Source organism: Barbus barbus (assembly GCF_936440315.1).
Source record: "Barbus barbus genome assembly, chromosome: 40".
NCBI lineage: Eukaryota > Metazoa > Chordata > Actinopteri > Cypriniformes > Cyprinidae > Barbus > Barbus barbus.
Window position 1 is genome coordinate 17102546 of NC_136718.1, and position 18216 is coordinate 17120761.

At 37.4% G+C, this 18216-nt stretch overlaps 1 protein-coding gene across 1 annotated transcript in view; it reads right to left on the reverse strand.

Annotated features, from left to right (window-relative positions):
• The window catches only part of LOC306860032 (zinc finger protein castor homolog 1-like), an 81510-nt gene extending 64794 nt beyond the window's left edge, over positions 1-16716 (reverse strand). The window contains exon 1 of the mRNA XM_079401554.1: positions 16524-16716. Within this exon, the coding sequence (XP_079257680.1) occupies positions 16524-16572 (49 nt within the window). The 5' untranslated portion in view covers positions 16573-16716. The remainder of the gene's footprint in view (positions 1-16523) is intronic.
• Positions 16717-18216: the final 1500 nt, after the last annotated feature.

Genomic DNA, 18216 nt, shown 5'->3' on the forward strand with positions numbered 1-18216 from the left:
GTAGGACAAATACTATATAGAGAGCGTTAAAGAGTGTTATATATATATAGAGAGAGAGAGAGAGAGAGAGAGAGACACACAATTGACATCTAAATGTTTCTAAATGTAAATAAAATATAAAAGTTCAATATGATATAAATATAAAATAATTATTTTTAAGAATGGATAAAATGTAAATGTGTACCTTCAATGCTCAATGAAATATGTCACTTTTAATGGAAACACTAAAAATGCATAAATATTATATAAATATTAAATAAATAAAAAAAAGTTCTAAATAAAAATAAAGACTTTTTTCAAATAAAAATCATGTTCCTAAAAAATGGGTGCTAAAAACAAAACAGATATGGCAGCTGAACAAATTTCTATTGTATTATTGTAAGATTGTGGAACGTAGCGTGTTGAGAAATAATTGTTATTCCAAAGAAAGATTATAAAATATGATTACATTCAAATCATGCAGTGACACCACACGCTGCAAAATAACAGCACAAAGGCACATTCATTACACGCACAAAACAGCATAAAAACAGAAACATAAACAGTGAACTGAAGAACTGTCCCCTCATTGTTCATCTGACTGCACATACATAGAAAAACTGTGTTTTCCCTTTATCCAATTATTTAATGAGAAAGGGAATTTGCCCCAATTCCCTCATTTTACAATGTATGACATGCTATACTACACAAAACAAACACGTGAGAAAAGAAAGAAACAAGGCTTTCCCTTTAAATTTCCCAGACACTAATTGTTTGGAAGAGTTTTGAATGATTTTAGCCGTGATTTAATGTAGCTTGTTAAAGAGTGATGATGTCAGCACAATAGAGGAGCCTCTAAATCCACCACATTCACCCAAAATGCCTCGATGAGATAATCACGGGTGACGTCTGCGAAAACACTTATTATATTCGCCCATCGCCTGGCTGAAGCTGCTAAAACTCATCAGCGTTATTCCCTATTTCTCTCTGGGAATGAGGAGGGGGGAAAAAAATGATCTGAACTTTGAGGGAAGACTAGTCTCTTTTTTTTTTTTTAAAGGGACAGGGCTTTTTCTATGAAGAAATGGGCTGCTTTATTGCTTATTGAACATATTTGCAAGATTTTCTATGAACAATCATACAACTTTGACGTATTTACCTTTTACAAGCAGCTTGTTTTTCTGAATGCTAATGCTGGAATACTGAATCTTAGCCACTTGTCCCTGTTCTTGTGCACATGGGCTTTACCAAAGTCCCATAAAAGGCTTGAAGCTGACAACTCAGCACTAGAGATAAGAAAAGGATCAACCTGAGCTTTTCTCATAGCTTAATTTATTTTAAATCCCGGCTCTATTTACCCAGCGCAGGCCAGCAACCATTGTCCACCTAAAGCTAGAGAAACTAATCGCTGCTTCAATGTGGCACCTCTACGAAACTAGTCAGGTATTTATATGTATACGTCGATAATCTCACTACATTCAGGGGCTACGGCCTGAGTTGTGAGTCTGCTGGGTCGAGGGCAGTGGCTCCCTGTAGAGTAAGTTAATAATGAGCAGCTCTTCGAGCAGTATGTGATGTGGAGGTGAGGTCCTAATCCTCCGGCTCGCCCCCACGGGGGCAGGCCTCCACCCGGCCCCTGTTTATCATCGGCAAGAGCCGCGTGGTCGAGGGAGGGGAAGCGCAAAGCATTCGGGCCGCTCACGTCAGACAGGATATCTTCTCCATTGCGCCAGCACTTTAACCCAGCCTGTTATTAAAACTCTAATCTGTTAAACATGTCAATGTTAGCACTTTTAGCGTGATTAATAAAGCGAGACATAAAGCGAGACTCCAGAGTGCTGCGCAGGCCTTTCTGTTGCCTTAGGTTGTTTTGTTTCATGCCTTTCTTTTGTTTGATTTAAATTTTTTTTTTATTTTGCCTCATAAATGGTTTGAATTATCTACTCGCACGTACATAATTCTCCAAATATTTTCTTTTGGTATGCACCTCACGTCAATCAGAAACTGAAAATGTATTACCCTGAAAGATAAATATTCAACGCTAACTGAGACATATATCTTCAGGAAGCTAACTCGAAAAAAGGTTTCCAAGATGCTAGTATCAAATTGGCTTTATAGAATGTGAAACAGTGTATGTGCTTGCAGAGAAAATAGGGTGATGCACAGCAATGGTACTGAGGCGGAGGGGGAGACTTAAAGGATGTGATTTATCGGAGCTTGATTGCGTGTTAATCGAGGTTACGTGTATTAAGTGGAATCTAATTGGAACAGACACTGGCAGCCTGACAGATCGACATGATGCAGATGGATTGAGAGAGAGAGAGAGAGAGAGAGAGAGAGAGAGTGGGGTGAGTGAGTGAGAGAAAAAGAGAAAGCAAGAGAGGGACAGCAGTGAAGCAAATATGAAACTACTAAGAGGTGCTTTCCAAAAACACAGGAATTTGTACTTAACCTACTGGAGTTACACTTAAAGAGTCAAAAACTTCAATAATATAAATGCAAAATTTAAACTAAATTAACTATGTGTGTATGTTATTGTAAAGAAATCAAATCAAAATGTAACGTGCAAATGATTTCCTTGCATGATGACATCACAAAGCCCACCAGGGATATATTACACCCACTTTTTATCATGATGTTTATCACCTATCAATGGACAAAATATAATTTTCTCTCTCACAGAATGTCCTGTTTACATTTAAAAATGTATCACATTACAAAAGTCAAATGGCTATTTATATTAATTTTAAAAGGATATGTTTATACCACTAAGAATTAGGAATATCACAGTAATTTGTTTTATGAGAGCGTGGCAAGTTCTCTGGCCCTTCTAGAAGACACAACTGCACCACTCCGTTCTGGCATGTGCACTGCACCACCTCAGTTGCCACAAACATTCATTTATGCTTTATTGGAAACAAGGGGAAAAAATATCCTCCCCTTAAAAAAAAAAAAGGCCCAGCTGCTCCAGTACATCTCACCTCTGGGAGCCAACTGCCCATGTGTACTCAACTCACCAGCTTTTTCTATCCCAGAAGACAACTGGTTTGAAGGCCCTTGCTTTAAATCCGAAGCATTCACCCTATGACTGAATGCCCTTTACTACATTAGTCAGAAAAAAAGGCACAAGAGCCACACCTGTTGTGCCAAACAACTGCTCTCTGAAAGGCTACACAAACACGTAACAAATTATACCAACAGAAAAGGAGGGGGTGAAAAATATCTGTAGCCGCATGCCAAATGCCGATCGGGAGGAGGTGACTTTAAGGTTTCTCTCTCAAATGAGCGTGTGGACACAAGCCTGTTAACAGACATCGATTCCATCAGGTCTTGGACTCAGAAATGTCATTTGTAGTCATCTTTTATCACAACTGTGTTCAATAACAGGCCTGCGTTATTAACAGCAGCACATACCCGTCGTGGATGACTGTGTCCATTCGCGTCCCTTCATTTTGCACTCGTTCTTGCATGATAATTACACAACTGATGATGTGAATGATATCATTTTGTGCTGTAATCTCAGATTATTTCACATTGTCAACCAGAAATCTAAAAAAAAAATTGCTTAGTTTTAGAATGTAGGTGGACTGTGTGTGTGTGTGTGTATATATATATATATTTATTTTTTAATTTTTTGCAAATTGTAACTAAAACAAAGATTACTGTTTTGCATGAAAATACTTACAAATAATATGTCAGTCTTTCTAATTTGGGAATCGAACCCATGACGTTGGTGTTTGAAGCTTTACTGGACCACAAAAAAAAAGGATCCAAAAGCTGTTCGCCATTGTTTAGTGAAGACTAGAGAGAATAAACCCTCACTCATCAACACAAAATGCTCAAATGACTCTCGACACAGTCCCGTCACAGTGCCGAGACAAGGGACTGAGCTACTCCTTTCCTCCTTTGATTTGATGCATGCTGACTGTTACACTAATGGCATTAATAAGGACAAAATTACTATTTTGAAACACTGACTTTTCATTTTCCTGTCCCTGCCCCCAGCCCTCCGTTACGGGACCTGCGGACGGGTAGCCTTCCGATTGCTCGATATCCCATGCAAATTGATTGCAACATTTTGAGAGGCCAAGAAGACTATGATCATTGAAATTTGACCCTCAGCTATTTTTAAGTGTTTGATTGAGATAGCAACTCATACAGTTCAGCCCAGATTGTCCAGATAAGATTTCTCTTACTCTGGATATTCTTCTTACGCGTGGCAGAGGCCTGCAAAATGCAGAAATATGCAGAAATGTTGAACACAAATAAAGAAATATGGATATATATGTATTGTAATGTGCAAAGGGAGGGCCGGTCATGCTCTGCTAGGCTTTGAGCTCTAACATTGAGAGAAATGACACAGTATGATCAAGGACATGAATTGCTCATTGATTTTTAGCGCCAGCTTAACTATCCATTCCAATTGATTTTAGCCCGGCCGGGTTATGCGAGTTATTGCACTTTTAATGTATCTTCTGTATGGCGGCTCACTACTGACAGAGAACAAATTTCCAAGCGCACAGGAGGCAGAAAATATGTTGATATGTAAAACAACTTGCCAAAACATGTGAGCTGTTTTCTCTCTCTCTTTAGCCCTCTCTCGCCCAGTTCCTGGTTGGGAAATATGCACATCATAAAAAGTGTACTTCAGTCTCTAATTATTGGGATATGTCAGTATTTTCACCTGAGAAAACCTTTGCTGATTACAAAATAGAGGCAAAGTGATATAAGTCTACCGAAATGTTAATTACAGCACATAGCTGCTCTTTGTGAGCCAGTGAGAAAGTGCAGAACATTCTAGGTGCACAGGAACCAAATAAAACCTTTACTGCCTCAACATGCACACCACATACAGTATACATTTCAGGCTGAGAATATACAGAGCCTTACCAAAAGTGAATCAAGTTTCCACCCAACATGTACAGAGAATGCGGCCAAAACCTATATGCAAATGAAAAATATTCTACATGAAAACAGCATTTTTCTATTGTGCTAATTTAGTATGAACCCAGTCTATTATTCATAGCCAAAATCATGAAATAAATTCAAATTCTTGGATAATTCTTGATGTAACTCTTCTCTATCCGTGGTATTATATCATTTGCATCAATTATTAATTAAGCATGGGTTTAGTGAAATAAGAGATAATGTGAGACATATGATCCAATAGATGGGCTAAATGTCATCTGTCACAGAGAAACACGTTAAAATAGAGGCTCACTTTCCTGTGCGGGCTCAGCTTTCACCCCGGGGAGGGGAGATTTCTTTTACTTCTGCAAAATACCGCTTTCAAATATCACAAAGTCTATTACGGCACACTCATTTCAGCCCTATTGGTTCAAGTACCTATGAAGTTCGAAGGACATTTCGTTCTGTTTTCAAGTAGGGTCAGATTACAGACCGAACTGAAACCCTAAATTTCAGAACTAAATTCTGAAAAAACACTTCTCTCATCCCACCTGAGACATCATACCTTTTCATTTCCCATACTATGCCAGTGGCCTCATGAGACAGGTTTAATGCGGATTTCAGTGCAAATGGGACGTGGCGAGTATCTTTCCAGCACGGTGAGTGGAAGTAGCCACCAGCGCTGTGTCTATAAGAGTGTCAGAGTGTGTGGGTCAGGATGAAAGACAGGCTCCCTGTTAAAGCTGCGAGAGCTTTCAGCCATGCGCTTGTTTCTCTCTGCCTCATTCATGCTGTGGCCGTTGAGAGCAAACTGCACATTGATTCATTTCCACAGGATGACAGGCTGTTTGTGGTGAACATGCTTTATATGTGCTATATATGATGTCAGTGAAAACAGAAGTTAGATAAAACTGACAAAACCTCCACACAAACACATTCATACATGTAAATAATAATTTAAATAATGCAATATAAAATTATGGAATTAGGGCTGTCGCGATTCGTCGATTTTAGTCGACTAGTCGATTTTTTAAAATCGTCGACTTCATTTTGCTCCCGTCGACTAACCAGCAAAATACCGGAAGTGGCGCATTTCATGGACGAGAATCCATAAAACACATTTTTAGACTATTTTCCAAGGCTGCATGATATATTAAACCCATTTAAAAATCATAATTAAGCATAATTGTGAATTCACAACCGCTATGAGTTAATTAAATAATTATATACGATGCAGTTCACAGTATATGCGCTTTAATTATGTACATGCGTGTAGGTTAATTTCGTGCATCTCACAGCGGCTCCATTCACAGTAGCTCCACAGAAACGGTTATCATTTACACGTGGAGCGTCTCAAACTCATCTCTGCATGTTGTTGTGAGTTTGTGTTTATTATAACCTTCATCTGGGAACGCAACGCGCGCCATTTCATCAGATTTGTAAGGTAAATCATTTATAAATCTACTCAAACACAGGAGAATACATCGCGATTTCAAAATAAAAGCTCAAACCCTCACTCTGAGTTTACACGGTTTGATGTCCACATATTCATTTAATTACAGCGGCTGTAGCATTTCTGTCCTAAAGAAATGGCCAAATATGAAAGATTAAGTGTTCGTTTGAATTAAATGGTGCTTGGTCAATATTAAACAGTAATGTGTAAAAACAATCATCAGGCCGTTGGCGCCCCCTGCGGTCCTTTGTTGTAATGCGTAATCTACATTAGCTCTATTGTTTATAATACATTATGGCCCGGTTTCACAGACAGGGCTTAGACTAAACCAGGATTAGGCTATAGTTCAATTAAGACATTTAAGTAATTTTTATTAACTTGACTTATAAAAATCATTACTGGTATGCATCTTGAGACAAAACAAAGGCACTGACATGTTTTAAGATCAGTCAGTGCAAGTTTATTTCAATTGAAACAGCTCAGAATTACATTTTAGTCTGGGACTAGTCTTAAACTTTGTCTGTGAAACCGGGGGTATGTATTTTAACAGTTTCGTTCAATAAAACCATATGATTTCTAGCTTTTCATACTTAATTTGAACTAATTATTATTGCATCATTGTTATTATATATGTACTATATATATATAATAACATTTTAAATGACTATACCTGTCATTTTAAAAGCTATTGTTCATTTAAATCCATTTTTATTACCACAACAAAAATTATAATTATATAATTTTTATTGAAATCCGTTTTATTTCCAAATTCAGTTTTTTTTTATTATTATTAATCAAAAAGCCTGCCTAATTAATTGAGTTTTACAGTTTTATCTGTACCAAATTCTGTTCTCCATTATTTTCTGGGTTCCATTTTAATTGTTCCATTAAATTTTAATAATAAAAAGCATCTCCAAATAATTGATATTATATTTAAAAAAAGCATTTTTCAGAAATACTGCACATTTATATTTTTCACCTAAATAAATTCTGGTAAATAATATTTCTGGTAAATACTTCTTTAAAAAGTGTTTTTTGATGATAATTTTATTATTATTAGACTAGAACACATGGATATGTAGTCATTCTCACAATATAATATTGAACTTTGATTTCAGTGATTTGGACTATGAGATGGACACTTGCTTCTTGCACTCTGTTGTACTTCACTTTTGCTTTAAAAAAGGATTTCATAAAAATTTGGATTTCATTTGGTTTAATAAAATATTTTAAAGTAAAGTTGTTGTGTTAATAGTTTAGATTAATCGATTAATCGAAAACATTAGTCGATAGATTAATCGAAATAAAAATAGTCGTTAGTGGCAGCCCTAAATTAAATTATTTATATAATTAATCATTTTGATATGCATATAGTGCATACTAAGCTAGAGTATTAATATTACAAGCTTTAGTAATTATAGTTACCTTAATTTATAACAATAGAAGTTTATAGAAGTAAATGTGTGCAGAACAGTAGACTCTTAAAATATTTGCAATGCTTGAAATATCTAAGATATTATGCCTTATTTTAAAAGGGCAATTTAAATATTTAAATGCATTTAATGACAGTGTACAATAACTATGGCCTTTCTATCCCTCTGTTCTTTCACAGGCACATACACCTTTTCTGAAAATACAAACAGCAACAAAAAAAAACATGAACACCCTCCAGCATTATTGATGAAGTGATAATTCTCATTTGAAAAAGCGACTTCACACTTGTGCATGTGATTTGCATGACAGCATAATTACAATATTTCACTTTTCCTGTTGATTCTCTCTATTTGTGCACAGCAATGATAGAGCCAGCACAAACCGTCTGCCAGTTACAACAGCAATTAGACACGTCATGGAAAACTTTCTGATCTCATGTTCCTGTTAATCAAGGTTTGAAAAAAGCGAAGTCCTTCACTCCTATTTACCTAAACCAGCTCACTTTGTGTAGCATTATTTTATGGGTTTGTTGTTCTAGTGTGAGGTATTATAACTTTGCATTCTTTCCCAAGGTCAGCTGCTGGCGTGACACACACAATATTTGCTTATGGGGCTTTTCAGGTCAGTTCTATTATATTTACATCAAATAATTTTTGATAAGGGATGTAAAAGACCTATAAAACTGTACCATAAATGGGAGAGGTGTAGTTGGGAAAAAAGTACAAAAGATCAACAGGTTTATTTCTTCTTTTTTTTTTTATCTTTGACACGTTGACATTTTTGCGCTGAACCTTGCCGAGCAATGCACCTAAACTAGGCCAACAGAGTGGGCACCAGCTCTTGTTTCTGCCCAAAGTACCTGTCTCTTATCTCTACAGCTCTATAATCACTTAACAAAGACTCGGGCATTTGCACAAATTAAAACATCAATAATGCACGAGTGCTTTTCAGTTTCTGCCACACACCCCATTGCTGGGGCAGCAGCACTCTCTCAAAATGTGCCACGCTCTCGCCCTGAGAGACCTCAAATCCAGTACCAACCCACACCCCCTTGACTCGGGAGGGGGGAATTAAATGCAATAGACGATTGGGGGAGGGCTTATTTTTTAAGAATGAGGGAAAGTGGCGCTTCAGTGTAAACAGCCAACACCCTTGAGTGGCGTACTTCTATAAACAACATCACCACGGCATGGCCACCGTTTGTCATTAGCGGTCTCGATGCGAACACAGACACAGCTTTAATTCAGGCCTGGGATTCTGCCCTATCTTTACATATCTAAATCGGCAAAGGCTAGTCTCTTATTTACAGGGATGAGAGCAACCAAACCATCATATTGAGATGAAATATTGCATGTTAAATATGCATAAAAGGGGTCAAAACAAGTCCACTATGGGAGAAAAGGAAGAGAGGAAGGGTGGAGGAAAACACATTAAAACTTAAAGGGTCCGAAGATGGAGCCAGGAGGTGTTCCATATGAGACAGTCCATTAGGACATGAATCTTGTCCCCCGTCTTCACGTACTGTCCACATACCTCCCAGAATGTATAGTCTATACCTTAAATAGGAGATAACCATTCAAATACTGCAGGATTTGTAATGTGTGTGATTGAGCCAAATGTGCATGTTTGTGAACATTAAACACATTCCTTCAACGGGCAAAAAGATGTCAAAGACAGACTAACTCATAGAGATTCACACACACACACACACACACACACACACAGGCTTTTAAACTGACGCATTACAATTAAGTTGCTTTATTTTTCCAAAGTATAATATTTAATCTTTTTTCTAAACAGATTATTTCATGTTCAGAGCTAGTTTATCATTATTCCATAGTTTTTTCTCTCTTCCCGTTACCCTTGCAAACAATCCCCTTGTTAGCAAACTGTTAAGACAGGCGCTTGGTACACAAATTGCGCTCGACCAAGCGAATTTGTTTTGCAAGGATGACCTGTTTAATCATCTCATTTTCTTTTGCGGACGTTTATTCATCTGGTTTCCACGGTTACGGAGAACATTAAGGGGCTACAGTAATAAGGCTGGAGAGTCAAACAGGTAATAAAAAAATTAACGCCATTTTCCAGCAGCCGAGGACGGTCTCTGAAATGAATCAGGGGAGAGGGGAGTGCACACGCAGGTGAAAAGGGGCCTCCAATATTTCCAGACAATTAAGGGCCGGGTGGGTTATTTCACTCTGTAGAGAAGCTCAGATGGGCGTCCAATGGACATGACACTTTCAGAACAATCAATGCTCGGCTGTTTTAAAGTCCTAATGTTCCCTTATTTATCGTGATACTCTGATTACTTATCAAGACAATCAAATCCATCTGAATTACGATTATTAAAATGTCTTCCCTCCATTCTAAGATAAGATTACTGTTAGTTGCAAAAATACAGTTATAGAGACATGTTGTAAAACTATAGATAAAAAAAAATCTATGTATTTAGATAAAATATATAAATATAAAATATTTTTTGCAGATTTCTTTATTACAAAGACATTTTTTTGGAAATTATTTCTGGCCCTTTTTTAAAGCCTTCCAAATCACTACAGAAGGTTATGTCTCTCTCTCTTGACTGACAAATGTTGCCCCTTTGTACCAACCAATGAGTCTGACTATAAGCCAAATATAGAAAATTCCGGCACAATAGGCAGGACAGGTGTTGGAACCCCTCTGAAAGGGTCTGGGCTCAGTAAGTGAGACTAACAAAATCCAAATATGGTATTCAAGTATAGCAGTGTACAGGCAAAATAAACAAGCCATTAGCATTCTCTATCTCTCCTCTACCTGCCTTATGCTTTCACACAATCCACACATAGCAGGGATCTACACCACAGATTGCATAATGTAAGGTATAAAGGGAAAAAAAAGTAGCAAAAAACTCCGGGCAGACTTGAACAGGTATTTTCATTCTATTTCTGCTGGTTGTGCAAGCCATAACTTGGCATTTGTCGTGGTCTGCGCAGTGCTGGAAAATATCTAAATCATCCTGGAACACTATTTAATGAAGGCTGCTTTCAACAACCCAACATGCCCTTTCATTCATTACTCAGTGTGTATGAATAGATGGACATAAAATTGCACAAATAATAGCACACAAGCCTGGTGTCAGGTGGCTTGTTTGCCACATAGCTTGCACGGGGTTTGACTCATTTCGTAAGTTGGTTGTTCCAAAAATATACAGTGGCCGCGAAAATTATTTGGAACCTTTTTGACACTTAAAATGTGTGAATGTCATTGCATTAGATAACCAAATGTAATCTGCAAAGAAATGATGCTAGAGATTTTCTTGGAGCTAACTTCGCTTTTCTGAGACATTTTTTAAATTAACCAACTGGTGTCAAGGTGATTTTTCGTCAATGTATGAAGTCAGTTCCCCTCAAGATCACACAGGTTTCCTAGCAAAGTAACCACAAGTGTAGTTCATCACCTTAATTATAGACCAAGTCTGCATATACTTTATTTTTGAACGATTTTTCAATATATACACTATATAGTTTTATCATTTGAAAGCTAATAGGCCAATTCATTTTGCTTAAAAAGAGTGATTATTCCATCTATAAAATAAAAAGCCACTTTTTCAGTGTTGTGATATGTATGTACGCATATTTAAAATGCACAAGATTCAATTTAATATTTTATTGTCCAAGGCAAAGTCATTCAGACAATTTGAAGTGAGTGTAAAATATAAATAAAATAGTTATAAAAGTAATTATATTACTATTGAATTTTAACTTTTTTTTCTTTTATCAAAATAAAAAAATAAAGACAAAACAATTCAATCAAATAATAACTAAAATCAAATTAGCTCTATGTCTTGTTAGAATTCAAGCTGAAGCAATTTAATGACGTCAAATCCACACCTGTCATCCAGACATTTCCCATGTTTTAAAGCAGGCAGTCAGTTTATCATACAGACCAAGGGTATGAACTAGGACACAGACTAAAGAGACATCTTAGCCTCTCCCTTTTGGTCTTAACAAAAGTCTGGGGCCGGGACAGAACAGCCTTGAGTTCCAAAACTCCTCTTGTAAAGGCAGAAATCCCCAAAAGTGGGCACACAGAAGAGTCTAAAAAAGCTCTAAGCTCCAACCATGAGACCGCCAACTGCTCTGTTAACAGCCTCTTAACAGGTGTGGGTCCAAGCACCATGTAATCCTATCAAGTTACAGAGTTTAAAAAAAAAAAATCAGTCAAACAGCAAACTCCCGAGCCCCCTTTTGCTCTCTCTTGTTCTCTCTCTCTGCTCGGTTTAGTGTGTAGGCTGTGACAGAACGCAACAGCTGGGCTTCAGATTTATCATGTACAGACTGTAATTATTGCTGCTGCTGCCTGCTACTGACCCAAGTGAATAGAATGTCACAGGCAAAAGCACACACAACCAGAGGATTCACGGCAGGGGAGGCTTCGAACGCAAGCACCCCTGTTTGTAGTCAATTACCAGAGAAGACAGGATATCAGCTCTGTGGCTCTCTAATGCAAACAATCTCTGAGGAAAAAAGGCAACAGGGAAGCCGTTCATTTCCCTTGCTTATCATTGGGAGAGTAAAAAAAAAGTGAGTATTGTCTTTCAAGAAAAAAAAAAAAGAGCAAATAAGTGAATATTTTCATGACTGAGTAGATGAGAGGGAACTTGTCAATTCCACACGATAAACTTTGAGAGATGAATGCAACATGCACACGCCGTAGAGATTTGGCATAAGACCACCGGAAAAGCAATGCTCTAATCTTATCGCCAGCCCCACCCCATGTGACCTGTGTGTTTGGGTCCGAGATAAGGAGACTGCTAAAGACTGCTAGCGCATAGACAAACCATCCAACAGCTTGGGCCAATCAGTCCCTTAACTGCAATCCAGATACCGTTCTCCGCTCCTACCAGACTAAAGGAGCTCGTCAGAGTGTAGCTGCACTCAGCCGTCAAGAGCGGGTCGCGGTAGCCTCTCTAACAACCCTGCCTGAAACCTGCCTACAGGGTTGTTCACACCTTAAAGACCCCTGCCACATTTAAAAGGATTAGTCGCCACATTTTGTACCGGCTTAATCTTCCTTTCAGACAGCATAATAAGGGAGCGCCGATAAGCGGAGCATGCAAATTTCATTCGAGGCCATTGGAGCTCAAGCTTTCAGACAAACAGACTAAAGTCTTCCACACTGTGCTAATTGCTTCTTCATATTCTTCTTTTCCCCTCTTATATGCCGTATCAGCTGCCGCAGATTATTTGTCTCCCCCACTTTGCATGAAATTAGAATTTCATGTGGAAGATCATAAACGTGAAATGTAGCCATTCTGCGAGGCCCTGCGCGCAGAGGAAAATCTTTCCACAACTTTTCTAACCATATGTGCCAAAACAAGAAAACTCCATGTTGTGTCTGCACCGAGGGGAAGAAAATGGATCATGAAATTCTCAATTGTGTGGCACATTTGTTGCAAAAGGTGAGGTAGATAGTGCGAGATAGCAGCACTTTGAGAAGCTTTTTTTGCGAGATGCAAAACTTAAACCACAAGCCCTGTGAAGCACCAGTGCCTTGATAGTAATTTCTTTTTTTTCTCTCTTTGTACAGATGACTTTTGTTTTACTGAAAATGACACCACAACTCACCTGAACTTTACGTTCATAACTGGATTTGCTTACAGCCAGGGAAATTACATTCTTGGAAATTGTATAATTACTCAAACAATATTCCAGCTTATTCACAAAGATGTAACACTGTGATATATTTGTTTACATTAATACAGAAAACCTTATCTAGTATTATCCTATTTAAATAAAATGTTTTTATTTAATATACTATTTAATATATTACATAATAATTTGTATATACTATACAGCTAAATTATACAATTACAAAAAACTGCATATTTTAAGCACATAAAACTATGCATATTTGAGATCAATTTATTATTCCACAACCTTTTCTAGCACAGTATCAATTAGACCATTACTGTGTATAAGTGACAGAAAGGTTTTGAAGTTTTAATTAGGGTCTGGTGTCTGCATGAATGCACAGGAGGAGAGGAGAGGAGAGGAGAAGAGAGACCTCATAAGCATCACGTTCACATGCCTAGAGATTGATCCGTTCCTGTATTAGCCTCTGTTATCATTTGCCCGACTGTGAGCTCGGGGACTGCTGGGGTATTAGGATGACAAAGTTCATTTTGATGGTGGGGAGCCAGTGACTGATCAGGAAACTCAAGCTAGACTCAGTCGCCCTCTCTCTGTCTTTGCTAGCCTTTCCCATTCAAATACATAAAATGAAACAAGTAAATACAAGCACATTTACTACAGCATTTAAATCTACAGTAAAATCTACTGATTATTGTAAATAATAAACTAGACTATTAATATATATTAACTTTGATAATTAAATTGAGAAAAAAGTGATTTTTTTGTAAAGAAATAAATAAAATAATAATGTATGAGTTATATGAATACAACATTTAAATAAATACAACTATAAATAATTTAGTAAATGCATTTTTTGCCTTATTTTAATATGTAAAAAACTACAAATTGCAAAAAATATATATATAAATAAATAAATAAAAACATTTTGTTTCAAATTACTCAAATATGCAATGTACAAAATGCATTTCAGATGTCCTTCTAAAAGGAGCTCACCTTTCTTCTGTGTCATCTGTGCATGTCATCAATTATAGATTAGAATTTAAAGAATATGCATGAGTTGACGTGGCAACACTGATCACCCCTTCACTAAAGAGCGCTCTTGCCGCTCTCAGCGGTCGGGTGTGCCAGGGGTCCCTAAATAAGCATAAAAGGGGTTAAATGTGATGCCTAGCATCCTCTCCCCCTTTAATGTCCCCCCTTCCAAATGTACTTCAAAACTCTGTTAATCTACGGCACACAACATTCCCATTAGCATAGCCCAGCCCCCTCATAAAAATTCCAGCTAGTTTAATTAAAAAATGTAAATTTACTGTCATCCGAAGAGCTGCAGAATTAGGACAGCAACAGCCTTTTTTATTGCTTAAGACATCAAATTGATTCGGTTGTTGCTAAATTGTGATAAAGGTTATTGAGGGCTGCAGACCTTGGTTTTTTTTTTCCTCCTCATTTGATCCTATTTTGCAGATGAGTGGTAAAGGTGCTCAGAGTGGACAGAGGCTAAAACTGCTTTCGCTCGCACAGAAGAAATAAAAAACTACTGGAGTAATAAAATAACTCCAGTCATCTGATCAGAGGGCATGCAGCAAAATGACAATGATTAAAAATTCTCGGGTGTGTCTCATTTAGAATAAGAATAAGACCGAAAGCAAATTGTGATAATGTTAAAAAACAAATTTCTGATAAATATGACGTAACTAATCTGAAGCCCATTCTGAAAGTTCAAGAGATGCTCTTTAAAAGAAGCCACAATGGCATTTAGTTTTACTTAGTTTAATTTCAGCTTTCACCATTTATCATTTAGAACAAAAAATGTTCATTAGTGTCAAGAAAAAAAAAAGTTTCTTGCCCGAGGGCAACAAGACATGAAGATATCGCATCAAAAAACTCGCTAAAATTATTGATTTGAAATTTTAAGTTATGACAAAACCTACTTTTGGCACCGGAAAAATTCACTGATGAATGTACGTGTGTATTTATTTTCCAAGCTAAAAAACAAATCGTGGTTATTGACTACTTAAACAACCAGTCCTATTACAAAACTAAAACATGCAAAAATATGTTTTTTAATTTAATATAAAATATAATGTTTTTAATAAATAAACATAGCAGTTACACACCTTAATATATAATCAAATAAGTGTCAAAGTGACGTCTAAAACTCTACCTAAACAGAATCGAGTGAAACACACTGAAAGCCAAGCAAACAAGTGTGTGAATAAACACTACAATTCTGGCCTAAATTAAAACTATGTAAAAAAATAAAAATAAGTTTAATTTTCCAGGAACTCTATTTAAGACTAAACTGAAATAGAAATCCAACAAACTCAAACCACACATTACAAACTAACTATGATAAAACAGAAGTGTTTATTTCAGGAACATATTGCCATTTCTGATTTTATAATAATAATAATATCTAAAGCTCCAAAGCCGGATTATTTGGTGATGAAATTAGAAAATAGGATGGGACAGTATGACTGATATCAATTTCATTATATCCCTAAACGGAGGAACAAGGAAAACGGAGAAGGATATAATTTGTTCTGTGTGCCCTTACATGTGTCAAAACAACCTTACTACAGCATTTTGTTTACTCAGTCCCCTTGGCAACAAACCCCTAGGCCACACCAGTCACTTCACTAATATTTTTACATGCCTATGAATGTGTATGCCACATCGGTGCTTTCATAAAGTTATATCAGCATCAAAAAAAAAAAAATCCCCTGAACTCAGAAAAACAAGACTGCTTTTATACACACAGCTATATGAGTTTCAAACATCACTGAACACCTGTAGGTAAGAGTGATAAACTTGTGATAAACTTGACTACTTCCAGGTTTAAAATGAAAGTAGTCTACTTAAATTCTTCCCCTCCTGAGAGGCACGAGTAAAGTAAGAAAGGAAAACACGGGACTCAGGGACAGAGTGATCGTATTAAACACTGCCATATTCTCAGGGCTTGTCGCACAGTTATAAATAAAGGTACAGTAAACTCACGGCGACGATATGCGGCACTTAAAACAACTTCCCTGTTCAAGACATATTTTATATTAAAACACTCACTTATGGACACGCACTCACACACTCACACAGAAAGGTTAAAGAGGGTCACTTACCATATTCAGGGTAGTCGAAGTTAAATCCTGTCAAGCATGTAACTTTCATAATATTACTGAACTCTGTTTGAAAATCATCAGATGTAAGCTGGTCTGTGAGAAAAGGAAAACTAAAAGAAGTTGACAATAAACGCCTTTTTTGCTCTCAATCATGTACTAAACTCCTTGACATGTAATCTGTCAATAGTTTGTAGCAGAGATAATGCCGGCTGCCACGAGTGAGGTTGATTGGCAGCTTGGCTTTGCCCCTCCCTCCTGTGGTTTGACGGGGGGTAGGTGAGAGAATACAGACCCGGCCCCTTCCTCGACTGCTCCTCCTGCCTTTCTCTCTCTCTCTCTCTCTCTCTCTCTCTCTCCCTCCCTCTCTTGGTCTATGGTTCTGCTCCTGTACACACGCACACACACCAAGCAGTTGGTGATGTCTGAATAGGCAGATAGGAAATTACAGCAGTGGAGGAACCTGAGCACACTTTTTTCCTCCCCTTAGTGGGCTGGCCTTCCCATCTTTGGGCTCTTCTAGCCTTTCAAGTCTCTCGGGGAGGAGCCTTCCACGATTCCATGAAAATGAAGAGGGAGGGAAAACTCAAAGGCTGAGAGAAAATATCAAGCTCATTAGATATATCAGTCGGACATTTTTGCATGCGATTCTGATGATAACAGCACGCCTGTTTTAAAATGAACAAAGTGTTCTGGTTTTTGTTTATCTCACGTTGTGGGAAAGACCCTCTCTAGCCTACTGTGCATTTGACTATCGCAGTTAATTTTATGAGTGTTATTTACTGAAAACAGGAAGTTTGCGGAATATTGCAAGAAAAAAAAAAAAGCATACCAGCAAATTCATGTGTAAAGCTAGGGTGGTTATATAAAAAAAAGGGGGGGGGGGCTATATCAGTTACATTTTATTGCATATTTTAAAGTTTCCTCATAATAAAAAAACAGACTTCAGTATTGAACAGTGCTCACATGGTGAAGTAACCTTATCCTCTGAACAGTTGGTTGTATATTACGAGGAAGAAAAAAAAAAAAAAAAAAAGAAAAACCTACATGTCCCATCCCCCATTCCCTTCTTCTCCCTCCCTTTTTCCCTCCTTCTCTTCTTCATTCATCTTTGCCTGCTCTCTATGTGCTTGTCCCTCTGATAAGGTATCAGTTTTCATTGTAATTTCAGGTGAAATGATAAACGGCAGCCGTTACCAGGTGACAATGAATACTTTATAAGACAAAGCCCTTATTTGCCTGGCAGTTTCTTCCGCTGCGGCATGCAAAAGCGCACCCGGACAGCATATTTTCAGCATATTTTCTATCAAAACACAGTCGACTTTGGAAATATTTTCATTTGCAACTTGAACCGCAAATGATATGAGTAAACACCAGGAAGGAAGTGCCAAGTTTTGGCCAAAACAAAAAGAGCTTAATTTCTCGAAAGCACTGAGAAATAAGGCCAATAAAAAGGGGAAATGCATATTCTGGGTACTGTCTCATAACTGTGAGAAATGAGTCAATCTCAAGTTCCTGTTTACTAACTGTTACATCTCATTTGTGAGCATAAAACAGGTTTTGGTTGATTTAGTGATTATGCGGATGACTCATAAAGAAACAATGGCAAAATGTTCCCACCTTAAACTCAATAATCCAGAAGGGAAGAGCCAGCGCAGTCAGTCATCAGATATCTTCGAGATGTTCCGGAGAAAAC